The sequence below is a fragment of the Copidosoma floridanum genome, unplaced genomic scaffold (genome assembly GCF_036245765.1).
Source record: "Copidosoma floridanum isolate Cflo_tuat_1 unplaced genomic scaffold, Cflo_Japanese_pri ptg000019l, whole genome shotgun sequence".
Lineage (NCBI taxonomy): Eukaryota > Metazoa > Arthropoda > Insecta > Hymenoptera > Encyrtidae > Copidosoma > Copidosoma floridanum.
The window spans coordinates 13,726,430-13,745,062 of record NW_028321896.1 but is presented as its reverse complement, the minus strand read 5'-3'; the positions used below and the strand labels follow the sequence as shown (position 1 = coordinate 13,745,062).

General features: G+C 31.1%; 3 protein-coding genes across 3 annotated transcripts; all 3 read left to right on the top strand.

Annotated features, from left to right (window-relative positions):
* The first annotated feature begins 6,656 nt into the window (after positions 1-6,656).
* Positions 6,657-9,003, top strand: LOC106642486 (gustatory receptor for sugar taste 64f-like). Its single transcript, XM_089592890.1, has 8 exons — positions 6,657-6,777; positions 6,957-7,066; positions 7,132-7,302; positions 7,572-7,744; positions 7,892-8,054; positions 8,115-8,216; positions 8,379-8,480; positions 8,959-9,003. The coding sequence occupies exons 1-8, from the start codon at positions 6,672-6,674 to the stop codon at positions 9,001-9,003; spliced, it is 972 nt and encodes a 323-aa protein (XP_089449016.1). The 5' UTR covers positions 6,657-6,671.
* Positions 9,004-10,746: 1,743 nt separating this feature from the next.
* LOC149374548 (gustatory receptor for sugar taste 64f-like) lies at positions 10,747-13,625 on the top strand. Its single transcript, XM_089592577.1, has 10 exons — positions 10,747-10,759; positions 10,980-11,124; positions 11,256-11,374; positions 11,505-11,702; positions 12,197-12,306; positions 12,391-12,561; positions 12,818-12,972; positions 13,074-13,236; positions 13,299-13,388; positions 13,495-13,625. The coding sequence occupies exons 1-10, from the start codon at positions 10,747-10,749 to the stop codon at positions 13,603-13,605; spliced, it is 1,275 nt and encodes a 424-aa protein (XP_089448703.1). The 3' UTR covers positions 13,606-13,625.
* A 1,954-nt stretch (positions 13,626-15,579) lies between these two features.
* Positions 15,580-17,697, top strand: LOC106642490 (gustatory receptor for sugar taste 64f-like). Its single transcript, XM_089592576.1, has 7 exons — positions 15,580-15,589; positions 16,003-16,112; positions 16,192-16,362; positions 16,445-16,599; positions 16,677-16,839; positions 17,451-17,540; positions 17,614-17,697. Exons 1-7 carry the CDS (start codon positions 15,580-15,582, stop codon positions 17,695-17,697), a joined length of 783 nt encoding a protein of 260 aa, XP_089448702.1.
* Positions 17,698-18,633: the final 936 nt, after the last annotated feature.

The following is an 18,633-nucleotide window of genomic DNA, read 5'->3' as shown; positions in this document are numbered from 1 at the left end:
TATTGTCTTTTTACGGATGTGATTTTTAATTATGATTTTTCAAAAAACTCTATCTTGTGAATGTAATTTTTTAAATTCTTTCATCATCAAAATTATACATTGTTAAACAAACAAATCTGGTATTTTTTTTTAAAAACTAGTTTATTTTCTAATTCAGATTCAAATGCACGATAGAAAATTGTTGTCAGTGCCCACCGTTATGTAAGTAAACAGTAATCTTAGTCTAAGGCATATTTTAAAATCTATGTTTGTTTGTACATTATAGACGACCATGATATCGAACGTCATTACTGGGTATATCGCAACGTTTGATTGCTTTTTTAAATCTGCGTTTATTTACTGTTCTAATAAGTTTTGACAAAGTTGCTAGTCCTAGTATCTGTTGTAAATGATTATTATCGATGAGTGACAAAATAAATACTCAATACATTATACAATTGCGTAAATAAGTATTTTTTCATTTTTCCATTCAGTTTATACTTATTTCTACGCCCAAAAATAGCTTTTTAATTGTTAAAATATTTGTATGTTAATTTTCAACATTCTTTTCGTAACTGTATACAAATGTATACAATTAATATACAAATGGAAAATTATTTCATTTCAAACAAGTGAGGAGTAAAAATAAAAATTCAAAAACTAAATATACAAATTCTTGATTGTATTTTTAATTTGCAGTAATGCAAAATATAACACCTTTTAAATAATATTTACTACCTAGACTTTTGTTAATAACATTAGTTATTATGGAATAAAAAATCATTAATGGATGGTTAAAATTTTGTAAGTAATAAATTAAAAAATGTTTATTATTCATACTTTTTGTAAAAACGATTAATAATTTCATATGTTATGATTTTAAACAACAAATGTTACTAGCAGTAAAAAAATTGATTACGAATTACTACGAAATTTATCATTAATTCTAAAATTACAAAAAACTACCCTGCATTTATATTACAATCATATTTATGTGTTCGTTACAAAATTTTTTATTGTAATTAGTAATTATAAAATTCATAAAGGAATGGATGGTCATTTTTTTAAATTTAAATAAAAAATGTAACTGGTGATACTTTTTTATTTTTAATTTTGTACTAAAAAATGAGGAAAACCAAATTTTTGAGTAATTACAATTACTAATCATAACTTTGATAATTTAATAATAACAATTTTACTATTTTTAGTAGTTGTAGGTTGAACTATACAAATTTATTTTTCAGTACATTTAAATATGTAATAGAACAATTCAAGTGGATAAAAAATTGAAATAAAATTTTTTTCCAATCTTTATTTACTACTGTATTAAAGTCATTGAAGTATTATTCATTTAAACATCAACTAAACGGAGCCATTACAAGTTGGAAATAAAAAAATTACGAACGATGAACGAGGCAATCTAAAAATATTAATCACCTACTAAATCTTTGATGCAAAGCGTCTGTGATCTTATTTTTAGACATGTTAGGCTTTTGGACCGATCGAATAGTAAGTATATATATATATATATATATATATATACCTTTGGCTATAAAAAAAGAAGGAATCTGCGATCCGTTACAGACAAGGGTGAGAACGCAAACACACAAGTATATTTTTAATTTTCTCTGCAAATTTATTTCTTATAATTCAAAATTACTACATAGAGAAAATTTAAACACATTTGTGTACTTATTTTCTCAACTTCGCCCCCAACAAAAACCCGATTCCTTCAATATTCTGAGATATTTAACGAAATTTTTGTTTACAAGCTACTGAAATTTACGTATGAAAGATCCAGTTCAGAAAAACTTGAGTCTTATAGGTAAATTTAAGGGTGACGTAGAATTTGAGGATTGAGTTGGTATCGCGCAATATTACGATGATTATTCCAAAAAATTTTTTTTTTTGATTTTCCGTTATTTATAATTCAATAAATAATCATCAAGTTTTTATATGAATAATACAAATAAATATTTTCTTACTACGCATGAATGTAGTTAAATAAGCGCTCTCTGACCTATTACACACGCACAGCAGAAGTTTACCAGGATTTGGAGAATGCGGATTTATCGAAAACCAATAGCATCCACTGCACCACAAAGGCGCGCAGAGGTAACACTGGTGCACCAGTATGTATATTGCATATTTATGGATTCTGTGTTCACTGGAAAAATTTCTTTGGCTGACTGGATGATTTTATTGACAGGCTGAGAGTGAAGAAGGAAAGAGAATAAGGACGTTTGTATGCTTTGTAATTCATAAGTTTATTTTAACTTTTTATGTAGTTGCGAAATAAAGTTAAAAAAAAAAAAAAAAAATACATTTGTTGCTGTTCAAACAAAATGCTCGTAATTTCAAAATAAAAATACGTGATATTTTATAGCATCAAACCAAGTCGTAAGTACTAGCTTGCGTGTGTTGGCTTTTGCTAACGTAAATGGTGCATTAAAAAAATAGAAAGCGACAATTTAGATCTCGAACGTGAATGACTGCCCTAAATTATAGTGCATGGATGAGTACTGATGTTTTGATAAAAAACAATTCGATTTTCTTTGTGTGTACAGATATACATGTCTGCAATTCCTATCTGTGTCAAAGTTGAAATACCAAATTATTTAACTAGAAAGAAATTTACTGCATATTTAAAAAACTTCAATAAATTAGATATTTGATAACTAAAAAATAATATATTATACCCACTGAGGGTAGTAAAGCAAATCATGTCAATAGCCTTGGTCGTCAACAATAATATTTATGCGATCTAAAAACTTTTTACTTTTACCTGTGATTCGACACTGATTAAAAAAATTGATATTTAACTACACTTTTGAGACAGATACATATATTATGTGGGTTGTATTTATCAAGTAATGAGGCCATTAAGGAAATTAAAGATAATTGTTATATTTTGCTTAGATGATTCGTATATATTCTACGAGTATTTCTGGACATTAGAAAAAAAGACTATCTTAAAGTAATAGATGTAAATAAAAACATTACTAATACTATGAGCTCCTTTCATTTTTATCAGATACGTCATGTAGCTGCTTTTTCTCTTGTACAGATAAGAAAAAATATCGTTGTCATGAGCATCAAATCAAAAAAGTTAATATCAAAATATGTTTCAAATTTTCCAAAAGATTTATTTAAGGAAATATTTTTAAGGTATACAACAATTTTTACCTTATAAAAAGTTGCTGACTTTATTGTAAGCCACAAAGAGCTAGTAGTTGATAAAAAATTTTTTTTTGTAGAGGAAATTTTGTAAACAAAAAATTTAAAGTTCATATGAAAAAAATATTAAAAATATTTTTAATACTCTAAAGTATTCAAACAAAAAAATTTTCTTTGGTATAAATTATTAGCTCTTTGAGGAAATGTAAAACGTTTTTTGGTATATATTTTTGTTGATTTGATGCTCATGAAAGTGATATTTTTTCTTATCTCCACATTCATAAATATAGCTCTGATGCATCTGATAAAAGTAATGTAATACAAATGTTTTTATTTTTATCTGTCATTTTAAGATAGTCTTATCTATATTTGGAGAAAAGTTGCATCAAAACATCTAATCAGAATGTAAAAATAATCTCCAATACTTCTATTGCTTCATAAAAATTTTCCACTACGAAAAAAGTTTGTCTATGTTTACCAGTTTATTTTTATTTAACTTTTTATGGGACACTGAATAGGGAATGACTAGACAGAATAATTTTATTTTCCTAATAAAAACAACCCACATTCTATCACTATACCTATATGCTTGCGAGGGTATAAATTTATATTAAAATTACATATTTTTTCAACCTAAAAAATAATAATATATTTTAAATGTAACATATAATTGACGTATACTAGGAAATCCTTGAGCAAAAAAGCCATCATTAATTGAAATCAAATTCACAATTTATTTTTCAATATTAAGAATGAACCAGGGAATCCTTGGAAAAATTAATTGACAGAAATTTTCTCTCGCACAGGAGAACCCTGACAAATAAAATATTACTGAAAAATCTGCAATGTTGTTTTTTCAATATCAATCAAACGAAAACAAACCCACCTCTCCTGGCACGCACGCAACGCACAATCATTGCACACGAAGCGTGTAATAAAGTCGTCCTACCCAAGTGCCATCAGCTATGCGCAACAAACGAGCTTAGCCGTCCATCACACGAAGATTAATAAAGTAAACATAATATGTTTGCATTTCACGAGCTTACGTTTTCTACTGCGCGTGTTCGCGCGACAGTTGAGCTTTTATTGCAGGGACGGAGAGATAGGATTTTTATTCTTCCTTAAGCGAAGCAGAAAGGAACGGTCGAGTACGAGGAACGACGCTTTTATCGTAAAATTACTTTCTTATATAAATAATCGAGTTACGTATCTAGACATCTGGTGTATAATACACGCCGTCGAGTAATACCTCCCAAGCTTCTATATCTTCTCTCAGCGTGATATTATCTCTACGATATATTTAATAAATGTTACGATTTTTGACAACGAGGATACCAAGAGTAGTTTTGGTGTACCGATAGTGAATGCGCATTGCCACGTACGCCTGACCCATCGTTTGTGTTACGCGAAATTCATCTTTTTTTTTTTTTTTTTAATTATTCATTTATTTAATGTCATGCACCAGCTATGGAAGCCCTTTCACGCTCATCTTGGACGCACATCCAACCCAAGTATTAATCGGAATGTTATTTCGTTTCGTAAAACCTCGATGGGATTGTATATTTTAGGATTTCAAAAGCTGCGTTAATCTTTACTCTATGAGAAGGCCGCGTTGTGCTCGTTTCGACCTGAAATCGACGGAAAATTAATCCTCCGGAGCTTACAGAATTGGCCGATGAGGTAATCGCGGTGGTGTCCGCGAATGGGGGAGATGGACGGCAGAAGCAGCCGGGCAACGAGGTCGTTTCGCGTCGAGCCCGCAAAAGCTCCGAGCTTGCAGCCAGCGTCCGTAAGGCTTTTTTCCAGCAGTCAGTCTAGGTAAGTGTACGGCAGGTGTCCATCGCTACAATCGATTGCGTTGCTTATCTTTGTTTGATGGATAATTTATTTATTGAAGACAATGGTTGCACCAATGATTTGCAAACTTGCTGGAAGAAAAAAACAACAACATCTTATTATTAGCCTTTGTTTGAAAGAAAGCACTAGCTCAGAAAGTCTATTTTTGCTCTACACAACATTTTTTCATTTTAAACACAATTATAGTTATGACATACGTTGAAAAATGTCATATTTTTGACATAGTATTATCTTCAAAACAATTTTGCGTATCATAAATAATAATAATTCGTATTTCAGAATATAATGCTTGTTATAAGAAAAAAAAAAAACTACCGATGAATGCTATACGTTTAGCTCATTCGACGAATAAAATATAAAAACCCTCGCGCGTATATGTATGCACGCAAACGGCAGTCGTGACATCTCCATTCGTCAAAACGACCCAGCAAAAGCCGCTAATGATGCCGCGATATGGTGTAGCAGCCAAGAGCTCCTCGCGTCCGATTTTCCAAACAAACAGAGAGCCAGCCTCATTCAACACTCAACGGTGCGGCAATTGCGACCCCACAGATAGCCGGTGGGGCACGGCAAAGGCTTTGGAAAAATACGGAGTACCGTCGGGAAGGAAAACAAGCTTGAGCAAACTTTACCACCGACGCGTCACAAACGAGGTCCTTCTCCACGTAGGGAATTATTGAATTTTTCACCCACTCCCGAGCGACTGTACACTCGCTACCAAAGAGCTCACCCTAAAGAACGGCGGCTCAATGTTTCGAGTCAGTCCCCGTTCGAGCTTCGATCGGTCCGCGAAAAGCTCCGTCCCGATCAGCGCGAACAGTCCATATAGATGAATTGAGCTCGCGAGCGCGGGATTTTGATGTTTCGGGCTGGCCCAACGATTCGGGGATCGACCAGAGCTTTGGCCGGTCACACGAGCAAGCACAAAAGCTCCCGAGTAGCTGAATGTCCGAACTGCGTTTCAGGGCGACGGTAGCCGAGTCGCCGCAACACGGGAGGTACGAAACCTTCAAGATGGACTCGATACCGATCGATGGTGAGTGCACGCGGTTTTTTTTTTTCAAACGGCTGATTCGTGGTAAATGCCATAATTTTGGCCTTTGAAGCGTCGAGATCGAGTGCCTCGAATTCCGGGGCTAATCTCATCGAGAGCACCAGGAGCTTTCACTGCGCCCTCAAGCCGATCGTCACCCTGGCCCAGTGTTTTGCCGTCTTTCCGGTCGACGGAGTCCAGTCTTCCGACGCAAGCAGTTTAAAGTTAAGCGCTGTTATTTTTCGCCAACGTTGTTTGTCCCGTTAAATATGTTCAAGGAGAAAAAATTTCAACAATATAAATCCGTGGATAATGTAATACAGACCGCTAAACCCAATACGCAGGTTCACTTGGAAGAGTTTCAAGGTCCTGTACTGCTGTCTGTCCGCAACGGGTTCCATCGTTCTCACGATGTTCAGCGTCTATAGGTTGGCGACCACGTCGATAACTTCGAGCAAAACGAGTGAGACAATATAATGACAATTGCACTCGCCATCAACTGTACCATATACCCTTTTGACCGTCGACAGGTAATCTTGTCTTCTTCTTCACCGCTGGAATCACGGTGCTACTGTTTCTGAAGTTGTCGCGCCAGTGGCCGAGCTTCGCCGTGTCCTGGGAGAACATGGAACGAGAATTGGCCGCGAGGCACAACTCGAGGCGTCTCAACGCCATCAGCCTGGTCTTGAAATTCAAGATCCTCAGCGCAGTTGTTATGATCCTTGCTCTCGGTAATACTAGTCGACTCTTAAAATAACATGTTTCACCACCCTTGGACAATAATTCAGGATTAACCGGTCCCAAATAATTGTCCACGTGTCGTAATTTTACTTTTTTATGTGGATGAATGATGTTGGATGGCCATTTTTTTTCCTCCAAATCCAGGAGTGACGTGTGCCTTTTGTTACAGTCGAGCACACCCTGTCTATCCTGTCGGGATACGTCAGTGCCATAGAGTGCGCGCACATTCGAGGGCACTCCGACATCGTCGCTACGTACTTTTCGCTCCAATTTCCACAAGTTCGTGTCCCATTCATTGCCGTTCCATCTCAAATCCGTGCCATCGGAACGATTTGTGCTTTCAGATTTTCACGGAAACTAATTATGCCAATTGGAAAGGAGTCATCGTCCAGTACATAAACATCCTTAGCACGTTCTCTTGGAGCTTTATGGATCTATTTCTTATTCTTATCAGCGTTGCTCTCACGGATCAGTTCAAACAGCTGAATCATCGGCTGTATTCTATCAGAGGAAAGGTAGTACAGTACATATTTTTTTTGTCATCTGTGGCGTCCAAAAATACATGTTTTATTGTTCCCAACACAGCTTCTGTTTAAATTTTCATGAAACTGCTATTGTTAGCTTTTGTAATGACCATATGCCGGCTCGTGTAGCCGTTTCATTATACATTTTCGTCTTTTTTTTTTTTCGAGGAACAATAAAATTTCACGGCAAACGAAGTAATACGCACGACGCTGCATGCACTTGACGTTGCATGGGTATATATTACTAACAGGTGAATTAGCATTGTTTCGTTGTTAAGGCAATGCCAGAGTGGTGGTGGGCCGAGGCTCGGGTCGACTTTAACCGGCTGGCAGCAATGACGAGACGAGTCGACGATAAGATATCCGACATAGTGATGCTGTCCTTCTCCACCAATCTGTACTTTATTTGCATACAACTGCTCAACTCGTTCAAGTATCGTAACGATTTTACATGCATATACATATACTCATTTTTTCGAGCTAATTTAAAATCTAGCAGTTCTATAAACATCGTGTTCGTCCAAGTATCATAACAAATGTGCGAGGCTAAAAAAGAAAAAAAAACTGCTAACTTTTGCAGACCCCTGCCCAACGCCATTCAGACGGTTTACTTCTGCTTCTCGTTTGGCTTTTTACTATCACGAACAGTGGCCGTTTCGTTGTACGCTGCCAGTGTGCACGATGAGTCGTTGTTACCAGCTCCGATATTGTACAGCGTTTGCAGCGCAAGTTATTCGGCAGAGGTAACGCATGAGTAACAGCTATTTTATTGGCAATTGATTAATTAGAGTTAAATCAACCAGGTTCGAAGGTTCCTCAACCAAGTGACGACAGATCACGTAAGCCTCACTGGGATGAAGTTCTTCTCGATCACGCGAAGTTTGATACTGACAGTAAGTACGTTTGTAAGTACCTTTGTTTGGCTCTCTTTTTAACGCCTATACGAATAAGTATGTGTGTATAACTTCTGCTCAATGTGGTCTTTGTGAAAATTACCTATTGTGTCATGTGAATAATAATATGGAATTACGCTCTGTAAATGATGAGTAAATTTTTTGGCGTTACAGGTGGCCGGAACAATTGTCACCTACGAACTTATTCTCGTGCAGTTCAACGCCGTTCAATCTGATCATCAGCACAGTGTCTCTAACATCACCAAAATTTGCGAGGTGAAATAATGAAGCCTTTGTATGATAAAACAATATCAATTTCCAAATCGTGTCTCTTTTTAATCAGCATCAATCAAGCATTGCATATCATTTCTACGTTATTTCCTTTTTTTACAAGTTACTGCGCATTACATCCGTCATTAGAAAATAAATTAACCATTTTTTTTTTTTCTATGATAATTTACCAGTATCCGAATAAACTGAAGTAATCAACATCTTGAGTACATTTTTTTTTCTAATGTGTGAATATTACAAATAAATTTTAATTTGATCAAGTACATTTTTCTTTTCTAATCATTATGCGTATGACAACGCAGTTTTATACATTGAACTTTTTTATTTTTTTTTTATTTTCAAAAAAATACTTGTATACTATAGTACGATCGCGCAAAATGCGAATTGGATTATGTGGGAATTTTTAAGCATTTGTATCGCGAGAAAATCTGCATCAGCTGCAAAAAGTACCTTTCTGTTTCAGTCTCCCGATTCGTCTATTACAGACGTCAAAATTGAGGAGTTTTGAGAGTAACAGGATGCAACAACTACGCACGAGTGGAACTCGAAGCATACATGCATTGTTATCAACGAAATGTATTGTTCTTACATATTTAATGGACAATGTTGAATTATGTAATTGTTAAATGTAATAACTTTCAATAATAAATGTTATGATAGTCCAATCAATAAAATAAAACCACGAAAAGAAAATTAATTGTAAGAATCATAAGAAAATACCTAATCCTTACGGTTAAATTTTGGACTTGTATAAGGTGTGTTAATTTTAATTGAAAATTTGGCCCCCATAAATATTTTTTCGGTAAAATTAGCAATTACTTCGATACTATTACGGTTAATATTACTTATCGGTATCAACCGATGTTGTAAGGAGGAAATGTATTTGTGATGATGTGTTGGTTCATTCTTACTTTATTTTACACGATTTTTACATTAGTCTTGAAGAAATAACATGCAACGGCTTTGAAAGAATCAATTTTAATAATTAAGTATTTATAATATATTTGTTAATTGACACGAGTTAAAAATTGAGATACATTTGGAAATAACACACCATAAAATTCCCGATTTATTGGTATTATTTAACGTTTAACAATTCCCTTCGGAATAAGTACTAAAAAGAATTTCAGAGTTTTCATAGAAAATAAGAGATTTTGAAGTAGACATCCATATGACTTAGAGGTGACAAATCAGAATTCTCACTTGAGTAATTGGTTTGCAGCAATCAATGTTGTCATACATGTTTTGTAAGCCAAGCATGTATTCTCTCTGATAATCAAAATTATCTCTGAACATAATGAAAATTGCACTCAATTTCACAATTGTAAAAATAGATCAGTTCTGACAATGCCGTCATTAAAATTTAACAAAACTCCAATTGCTGATGTACAAACGATTAATAACTATGCCACGATTGAATACTTTGAATCGAAATGAAACAGGTACGTACACAATAAATCCAATGGTTAGGTGTTACCCACACCTATTTATGCACATTTACGTGTCCTTAATATTTTTGTCAATTAATACTGTTGAGCGATCACACTGGATTTGTTTTAGCGTGTGCTTCATTTATCATGGTTATTTTATCGAGCGCTCTTGAATTATTAACATGTACATACACATATGTATCTACACCTATCGTCGAGGAGCGTTTCGAAGTAGTTCCAAACACTATAGTCTTACTTATACCTATTAGTCAGTCACATACGATTTCTTCCTTGGTTGAGGAATACGAAACAAAATTTTACAAAGTGCATGCAAAAAGTATAAAAGTATGGAATAATGTAAAACAAGGTTATGATTTAAAAAAAATTTTATATGTTGTTTTTATTTATTCTTTTTGTGATTGCATGTTCCTAACGTGTGCAAATTATGATGTATGTGATGTATGTTACGTTGAAATTGTAGGTTAAGCGTACCTTGAACGGACATGATAGTTTGGTTAATTGATCAAGATATAACCATTTATTATTCATAACGAAGTAGTTTACTCAGTGAACAAGAGATTCATTGAATTCCATTCAGCTCTCGTCTTTCTTCGAAAAAGTAGGGAAACTGCTTCTAGACATTCACTGAGTAATAAAATAGATATTTCAACAAGAACACGGACATTATAATCAATATTAAAATCAAAAATTTATTGGATACTAGATTTCTATGCAAAAATTTTGACAAAAAACAAGGTTAAGATACGAGCAATTGGTAACGAAGATTTATTACAAGAAGTGGATAATATAAATCTGTAAAAATGCCGATTCAGGGTAATATATTTAAACATTAAGAACTAACGAAGAATTTAAAATACAACGAAATAGTTTATGACAAAAATGTTTTGTGTTATTTATGTAAACTAAAAAACAAATTTTACGAACGATTTCTTCCATTAATAATTTTTTTATTCAATTTATTTATATCCGTCTTACAATGTTTTTCAATGATAATTTACTATTTTCCAAATTTATGATTGCATGTTTTTTTAAGTATCAAAACAAGGTACAGCAAATGCTGCTGTCAATGAAAATACAGGAACATTTCACACTGCATTCAGGCCTATAATCATCATGGCACAGTGTTTTGCTCTTTTTCCAGTAAATGGCATTTTGTCACCAAATTCAAGTGATCTGAGGTTAGTGACAAACCCTGATATTTGTTTGAATTAAGATGTATAACCATGGTGTACATCCAGGCGATGCTTAATTTATCAATGCTTAATTTATGCTAAATTCTCAAAAATATCAAGCATTTATTTATTTAAAGATTTACCTGGAAGAGTTTTAAAATTGTATACTGCTGTTTATTTATAATGAGCGTCTTTATCCTGTCGTTGTTGAGTACACATCAGCTAGCTACTACATCGATCAATGCAAATAAAATAAGTAAAGATTTGTATTGACATTTTTTTTGTCATTTATATTCAAAATTTAATTTTAATTTAATTCAAAAGTTAACAACCATCAACATTTTTAATATTTAGAATGAACAATGTATTTACTAGACAATTTTTAGGTAATTTGGTATTCTTCTTAGAAGCTGGAATAAATGCGTTGCTATTTTTAAAACTAGCTCGCAAGTGGCCTGATTTAGTTCTTTCTTGGCAGAAGATGGAACGAAAAGTTGCTACGAAATCAAAATTAATACATCCATACGTTAGCCGCACTGTAAAATTTAGAATAATTTGTACTGTAGTAATGATGCTGGCACTTGGTAAATATTTCAGCCAATATAATTTATCATTTGGACTAAGGTTGATCAATTATAGAGTGGAGAAAAAATAATCAGATATAATTTTTTTACACAATCTTATTTGGAAGAGGTTAATACACACTGAACATTAACATGTTGCAAGTTGAAAAATTAGTAACAGTAACTGAGCTACTGAAAAAAATTTTATTCTCATCCTTTTGGCGTTTAAATACTATAATCATCTAAGTTTGAAGCATGCATTATTTTCCATGTGAATTTTCTAGTTTTCATAGTTTAAAATATTCAGTAATTTTTCTAACATTTCTTATTGTTATGTTTTTGTTAAAGCCAAAGAATACAGAAAAGTTTTTGTAATAATAAATTTACTTAAAAAATACTTGACCAGACTAAAAACTGGTCACTTTGATATACAGTAGTCTCTTTTCAACATGATCACATAAAAAAATTTTAAAAATTCATTTATTTTACTAGACGATATTTTTGTTTCTTAATAGCAGAACATATTCTATCGATTTTATCTGGGTATGCTCGTTCAGTACAGTGTGCACGTAATCACGGCAATATTGATGTTGCTAACGTATATTTTATTTTGAAATTTCCTGAGGTAAGTACAAGACAATTAAGCAATGTATGACTAATAATATAACTTTAGATAAATGTATATTATAAAATATGTAATTAATTTTAGCTTTTCACGAAACATAATTATGCATTATGGAAAGCATTCGTTATTAAAGTTGTAAATATTATAAGTACATTTTCATGGACGTTTATAGATCTCTTTTTAATCCTGATGAGCGTTTCACTTACTGATCAATTTAAATATTTCAATCGCAGACTATACATAACCTTTGACAAGGTAAAATCATTGACTAATGAATGTTTTTGTCTGTACAAAAAATATCGTTTCATTTCATGTTTTTTTAAATGTAAAACATTACATTCTCTAATAAAAAAAATTTTAATTAGAGAATGCGTACGTTAAACTTATAATTAAATGTAGTAACATAAATTAAGTATTTTTACAGGTATCGTTTGACTTGACAATAAGTGTTATGTATTTCATCAATATTGTCTTAACATTAATTTTAATAATAGAAATGTTTTTATTCAAGATAATGCCAGAAGATTGGTGGACTGAAGCTCGAAAAGATTTTAATTATTTGGCCACAATAACAAGAAAAGTTGATTCTGAAATATCCAGCATAGTCCTGTTATCGTTTTCTGCTAACCTCTATTTTATTTGCATTCAACTTCTTAACTCCTTCAAGTAAGCTTCAGTTAAACCAACTACCATAATTGATTAATTTATTTACAAAATATTTTGCTGAGTAGACAAACACTATTTGTGAAAAAAAAATTTTTTTTCAGTCCAATGCCCAATATAATTCATAGAATATACTTTTGTTTTTCTTTTGGCTTTCTGTTATTAAGAACAGTAGCAGTATCCTTATATGCAGCTAATATTCACGAAGAATCGCTTTTACCTGCTGCAGTGCTGTATAATGTTGAAACTACAAGTTTTTCAATTGAGGTACTTTTTTATTGTATTGTATAATAAAAATAAATAAATAAATAAAAATTTTGTAATGATAGGTTGAAAGATTTTTATCACAAGTAACAACAGATCACATTAGTTTAACAGGAATGAGATTTTTTTCCGTTACTCGCAGCCTGATATTGACAGTGAGTTACAATTTATTATGTTTTTTTTTCTTATTTTCAAGCTATACTTTATAAATGTAAGACCTGAATCATAATACATTTAATATTTTATCTTAATAAAAATCAGGTAGTTGGTACAATCGTTACTTACGAGCTTGTTCTTATGCAATTCAATTCCATTCAAGACGATCAACAAGAAAATAGTTCTAACATGACTAAAGTTTGCAATTTAAAATAAATTTAACTGATCTGGATGAAGTCATATAGCAGTATGATGAAAAAATTATACCATTTATATTTCACTTTTATTTTAACATATTTATTACATATTTAGTTATTAAAATGATTTAAATACGAATAATAAGTTCTTCTTTGTTCAAAAGTATTTTTCTGTAAAATTATTTAACCCCCTTCCCCTTTTATTACTCAGTAGGGTAAATATATTTAAAAATCAAATATTTTTCTAAGATATCAGTAAAAAAATGTGTATATTATACAACTAAATATTATCTTACATAAAAAAATAAAGGATAAACTACTTACCATTGCAGGACAAAACGGCATATTTGCCTCTTAGGCATGTAAAATGCAAGTACTTAGCATAGCTTAAAAATAAAATTTTTTTCTTTGCAATAAATATTTATATATTCATATTTATATATTCATTATATTCAAGTTATGCTGAACATTAGATTTTAAAATAAAACATACTAATAACTCATCTTTATCTACTATCTTAACTTTTTTATCACAGTACATTTATGCCTTAAAAGTAATGATTCTATTGATGGCGATCATATCTATTTTATACAAATTGTTTTCCTTTTAGTGACGATATTTGTAAATTTTCACCATAAGATTTGTATCTCATAATTCAGCCAATGTTAATTGATTCATCAATCATGTTAAATTAAATGCTTTAGAATACAACAATACATAACATAGTCATAAAGTAAACAGTGAAAAAAGCTCGATACATGATCATAATCGATTATTAATGAGTCACAACATTATCACTAAGTTTTTGTAATATGACATTTATATATTTAAATAAAATTATAGAGCTGCTGTATTGTACATCATTTCAGTGAAATGAACAGATTTTATAGAACTTTGAGCATTCATGTACAAAATTTTAAAGTAAATAGTGTTAATTTAACGGTACAAGAGAAAAGACTACATTTTTTGCTTATTACAATATACTTGCAGTAAAGTAAGAGAAAAGATTTCAAAAATGAAAAACAAAGTGTCTTCTAAAAAATTGTACGCATCTTGGTTAGAGACTTCTATTAAGTAAGTAAAAAAATATCAATAAAAAGTAAATGTAATAAAAATTTACTATTAGTAGTAATTATAGGAATCCGGAAATTAGCTCCTCAAAAAACAGAGATTCCGAATTTTTTCAGCATATTTCCTTACCTATTTATAGTAAGTTGAACATCTTTAACGACTAAAGTATTTTTAATTTTGAACTTATTATATGAATTTCAGAGCCAATGGTTTCTGATTCAACTTTTGAGCTCACAAAACATACAAAATCAAATAGCCTATACTGTGCGTTCAGGCCAATTATTGTAATGGCACAATGTGTTGGACTTTTTCCAATGAGTGGTATATTTTCATCGGATGTCCAAAATTTAAAGTTAAAAAGTTTCTATTTTAAATTTTTATTTTAAATCGCACAAAAATATTTTTGCAAGTTCATATTCGCTTACGATTTACGTCATAATTTAAATTTCTTGTAGAAGTATACTTGTTATTAAGGATAAATATTTTTAAATTTGCTTTCAAGGTTCACGTGGAAAAGTTTCAAGATACTTTATTGGCTCTTAATGATCATAGGTTCTTGTTTTCTTACATTAAATAGTATTGAGCAGCTTACTTTAATTTCTATTAAACGAGAATCAGTAGGTAAAATAAAAAATAAATTCTATTTGAATTGTAGACAATGAATATTCGCTTGTAATTCGTGATACATACTACAATTACAGGAGAGATTGTACGTGTCTGGTTATTTTCAAGTGGTATAATATTTTGTATTACGTCTACGTTAAGATGGATTCTTTTTTTAAACTTTTCACGACATTGGCCTGATTTAGCTGTATCGTGGGAAAAGATCAATCAAAAATTAGCGACAAGACGATTTGTGCAAGATACCACCTATGTCGGTCTAGCTTTGAAAATCAAGATTATAAGCATTATTTTTACAATAATGACGCTAGGTGACTATTCAGTATATTACTCGTGTGATAGAGTACTTTATCAAAGTTTTTTTTTCCGCAAAATAGTACAGCATGTGATAGGTGTAAAGAACATGTTTTCACATACAATGAAGTAATCGATGGCTTATTATAATTGCTCATGCTATTTTAAATAAATGTTTCAATTTTTACTGATTTAACGTAATTTTATTGTGTTGCTTCATAAATTATAGCTGCTCATAACAAACGCTACAGTTCTAATTGTGATTACTTAATTTATACTAAACACAGGCAGCACCAAAATTGACTCTTGTAGCCATTATTAAATCAAAAATATTTTTTGTGTACAGATAAATAAATAAATAAATTTTTTAAATAGTATTTAATATTTAAAAAAAAAATTCTCAATTAATGATACATATTGAGTTTGTTAGTTGATCATGTTCTGTATCTACTGTCTGATGTATGGTTTTCATTGGAATCCGGAGAAATTTTGCAGAACAGTAATCCGGTTTACACTTATCTAAGAAGACAGTTTCCTAATGTGCGTAAAATAATCGCATGAAATATATTTAAGCTTCAAACTATGAACTCAATAATACTAATAAATTTTTTGAACTTAGATAAGTGTAAATAACATGTATGTGTACTGGCTGGGATTTTCGGCTAGAGCCATGAGTATACTAAGTAATTTATCATGGAATTTCGCTGATGTATTTATTATCGCTATAAGTATGGCTCTTACAGATCAATTTCGACAGTTGAATCGCAGGATTGATTTTTTCAAAGAAAAAGTATGGTGTTTTTAATTCCTTACTGATACATTGTATAAAATATTAATAAATTTGAAACTGAAATAAATTATTTATTGCTTAGGAAATTCCTGAGTCATTGTGGACTGAGGCTCGTGTTGATTATAATCGTTTAGCTGAAATGACACGCTGCATAGATTTTCGGATTTCAGGCATCATACTCATATCTTTTTTCTTGAATTTGTATTCTGTTTGTATTCAACTTCTCAATTCTCTTCAGTACTAAAAAATATAATTTATTACTTTTTATGCGTATTTGTGTATTATACGTACATTATGTGTGCTAACTTTTTTAGGCCCTTTCCCAGTACGATTCACACCTGCTATTTCTTTTTTTCTTTTGGATTTTTAATCTCAAGGGTTTTAACAGTTTCTATGAGTGCTGCAAGTATTCACGACGAATCACTTTTACCTGCTTACACCTTGTATAGTATTTCCAGCAAAAGTTACTCATCGGAGGTATAAAATCACATTTCTTTAAGTTTTTAAAATTTTGTGTATTTTTTAATGTATATAAACCAGTATATTAATGAAGTATTGTAAAATACTAACTCAAAGAATATAGAAGCTTATAAAAGTCTACGATGACGTAGTTGACCGTGAAAAAAGTTGATCCCACCTTTCTGTGGTTGAGAAATAGAACCAATATGTAAAGTAACTATAATTAAAAATATTACCATAAAATATTTTCTATTTCTTGATGCGGAAAATACAGCCCTACAAGCAACCATGCTCGTTTCGTTGATAACGTAGTTCATCATGTAGTGTGTGCGCAAAGTTGTTGATTCTCGTATAAGTGTGAATAAGCAAGATTATCTACAATTACATTAGTAGAGTGAAAAAACCACTGTATTACGCATAAATGTTATGAATTACTTTTAGAAACTAGACATGCAAAAAATTTAACCATGAGAGTTTATTCATACAACAGTGTGCGAAGTAACCACTTTGCGCGCTAGTGACTACTTGGTCCCTTCGTACACTATGTATAAACTTTTGCATAAAAGTAAAAAAAAGCTAATGAAATTTTTTTATTTCCATGTGACTATGATTGCTAATACTTCAAATAGACTCAAAGATTTCTTATACAAGTTACAACAGATAACATAGGCTTAACCGTGTTGGGATTTTTTTCGATCACTCGAAGTCTAATACTCACAGTAAATATTAATTATAAGTTGTATTTATTTATTTTCTTAATAATACTTTATTCACAAAATGTTGTTTAAAAAGGTAGCCAGTACAATTGTTACTTATGAAGTAATCTTAACACAGGTTTATACTAATCAAACCAATCAACAAAGTATCAATACATAAATTTTAAAAGTGTGATTCAAGGATTTTGAGTACGTAATTTACTACCTAAAATATCTTTTATAATAAAATTAATATTGATGTTGTGTATTATTTTTAGAAATGTTTAGGATGAATTTATTTTCAAACTATTAGTGAAGTAAGTTTAGTTGTGAAATGCAATATGACTAACAACAATAGCTGTTTTGCGATACTTTAATGTTTGGCAATACAAGAGATAAATTAAAAAAAATTACGATATATGTTTAAAGATATGTAAAAAAATTTTCGCTTCTTACTTCCTCGTATTTGTTACATACAACAATGATAACTACTTTAGTTTTAAATTGATATAATATTTTTATCTTGTAATACAATCTATTCATAAATATCATATGACATGACAATAGGTTTTATGTTACTATAGCTATGCTTATAGAATTTGACATCCTATTAAATTTTAATCTATAAAACAATCTTAGCCACCGTTTATGCCTTGCCTGTCATCACAATAACAAGATGAATTTATTATGAAGGATAATGTAAATGCCATTTATTTTGCATTATGTTTCCGCAGTTTCTTTCAAACGTTGAAAAAATTGACAAGAAACTTTTAACGATAAAAGTAAAAATAAAAATAGAATAAAATTATTTAGAAAAGTTAACACACGTCTCATATAAAAAGTTATGCAAAGTAAGTAAGTTTAATAGCAATTAATCGACTGATACTAAATAGTAATTTACGAATACTTGATCTGCATTGAAAAATTTAAAGATACAGAATTTTTTCCAAGTACATGATACTTTTCTGGCTTTTCTGAAGTATATATTTATAAGCTTGGAATCATAATGAACATACTGTTTATCATGCCTATGGAATTTATTACAAAATGTTTTAATGTGAGAAATTCGCAGTAGCAGAGTTTTTCTATGTAATACTTAAGAAATTATTTTACTTGG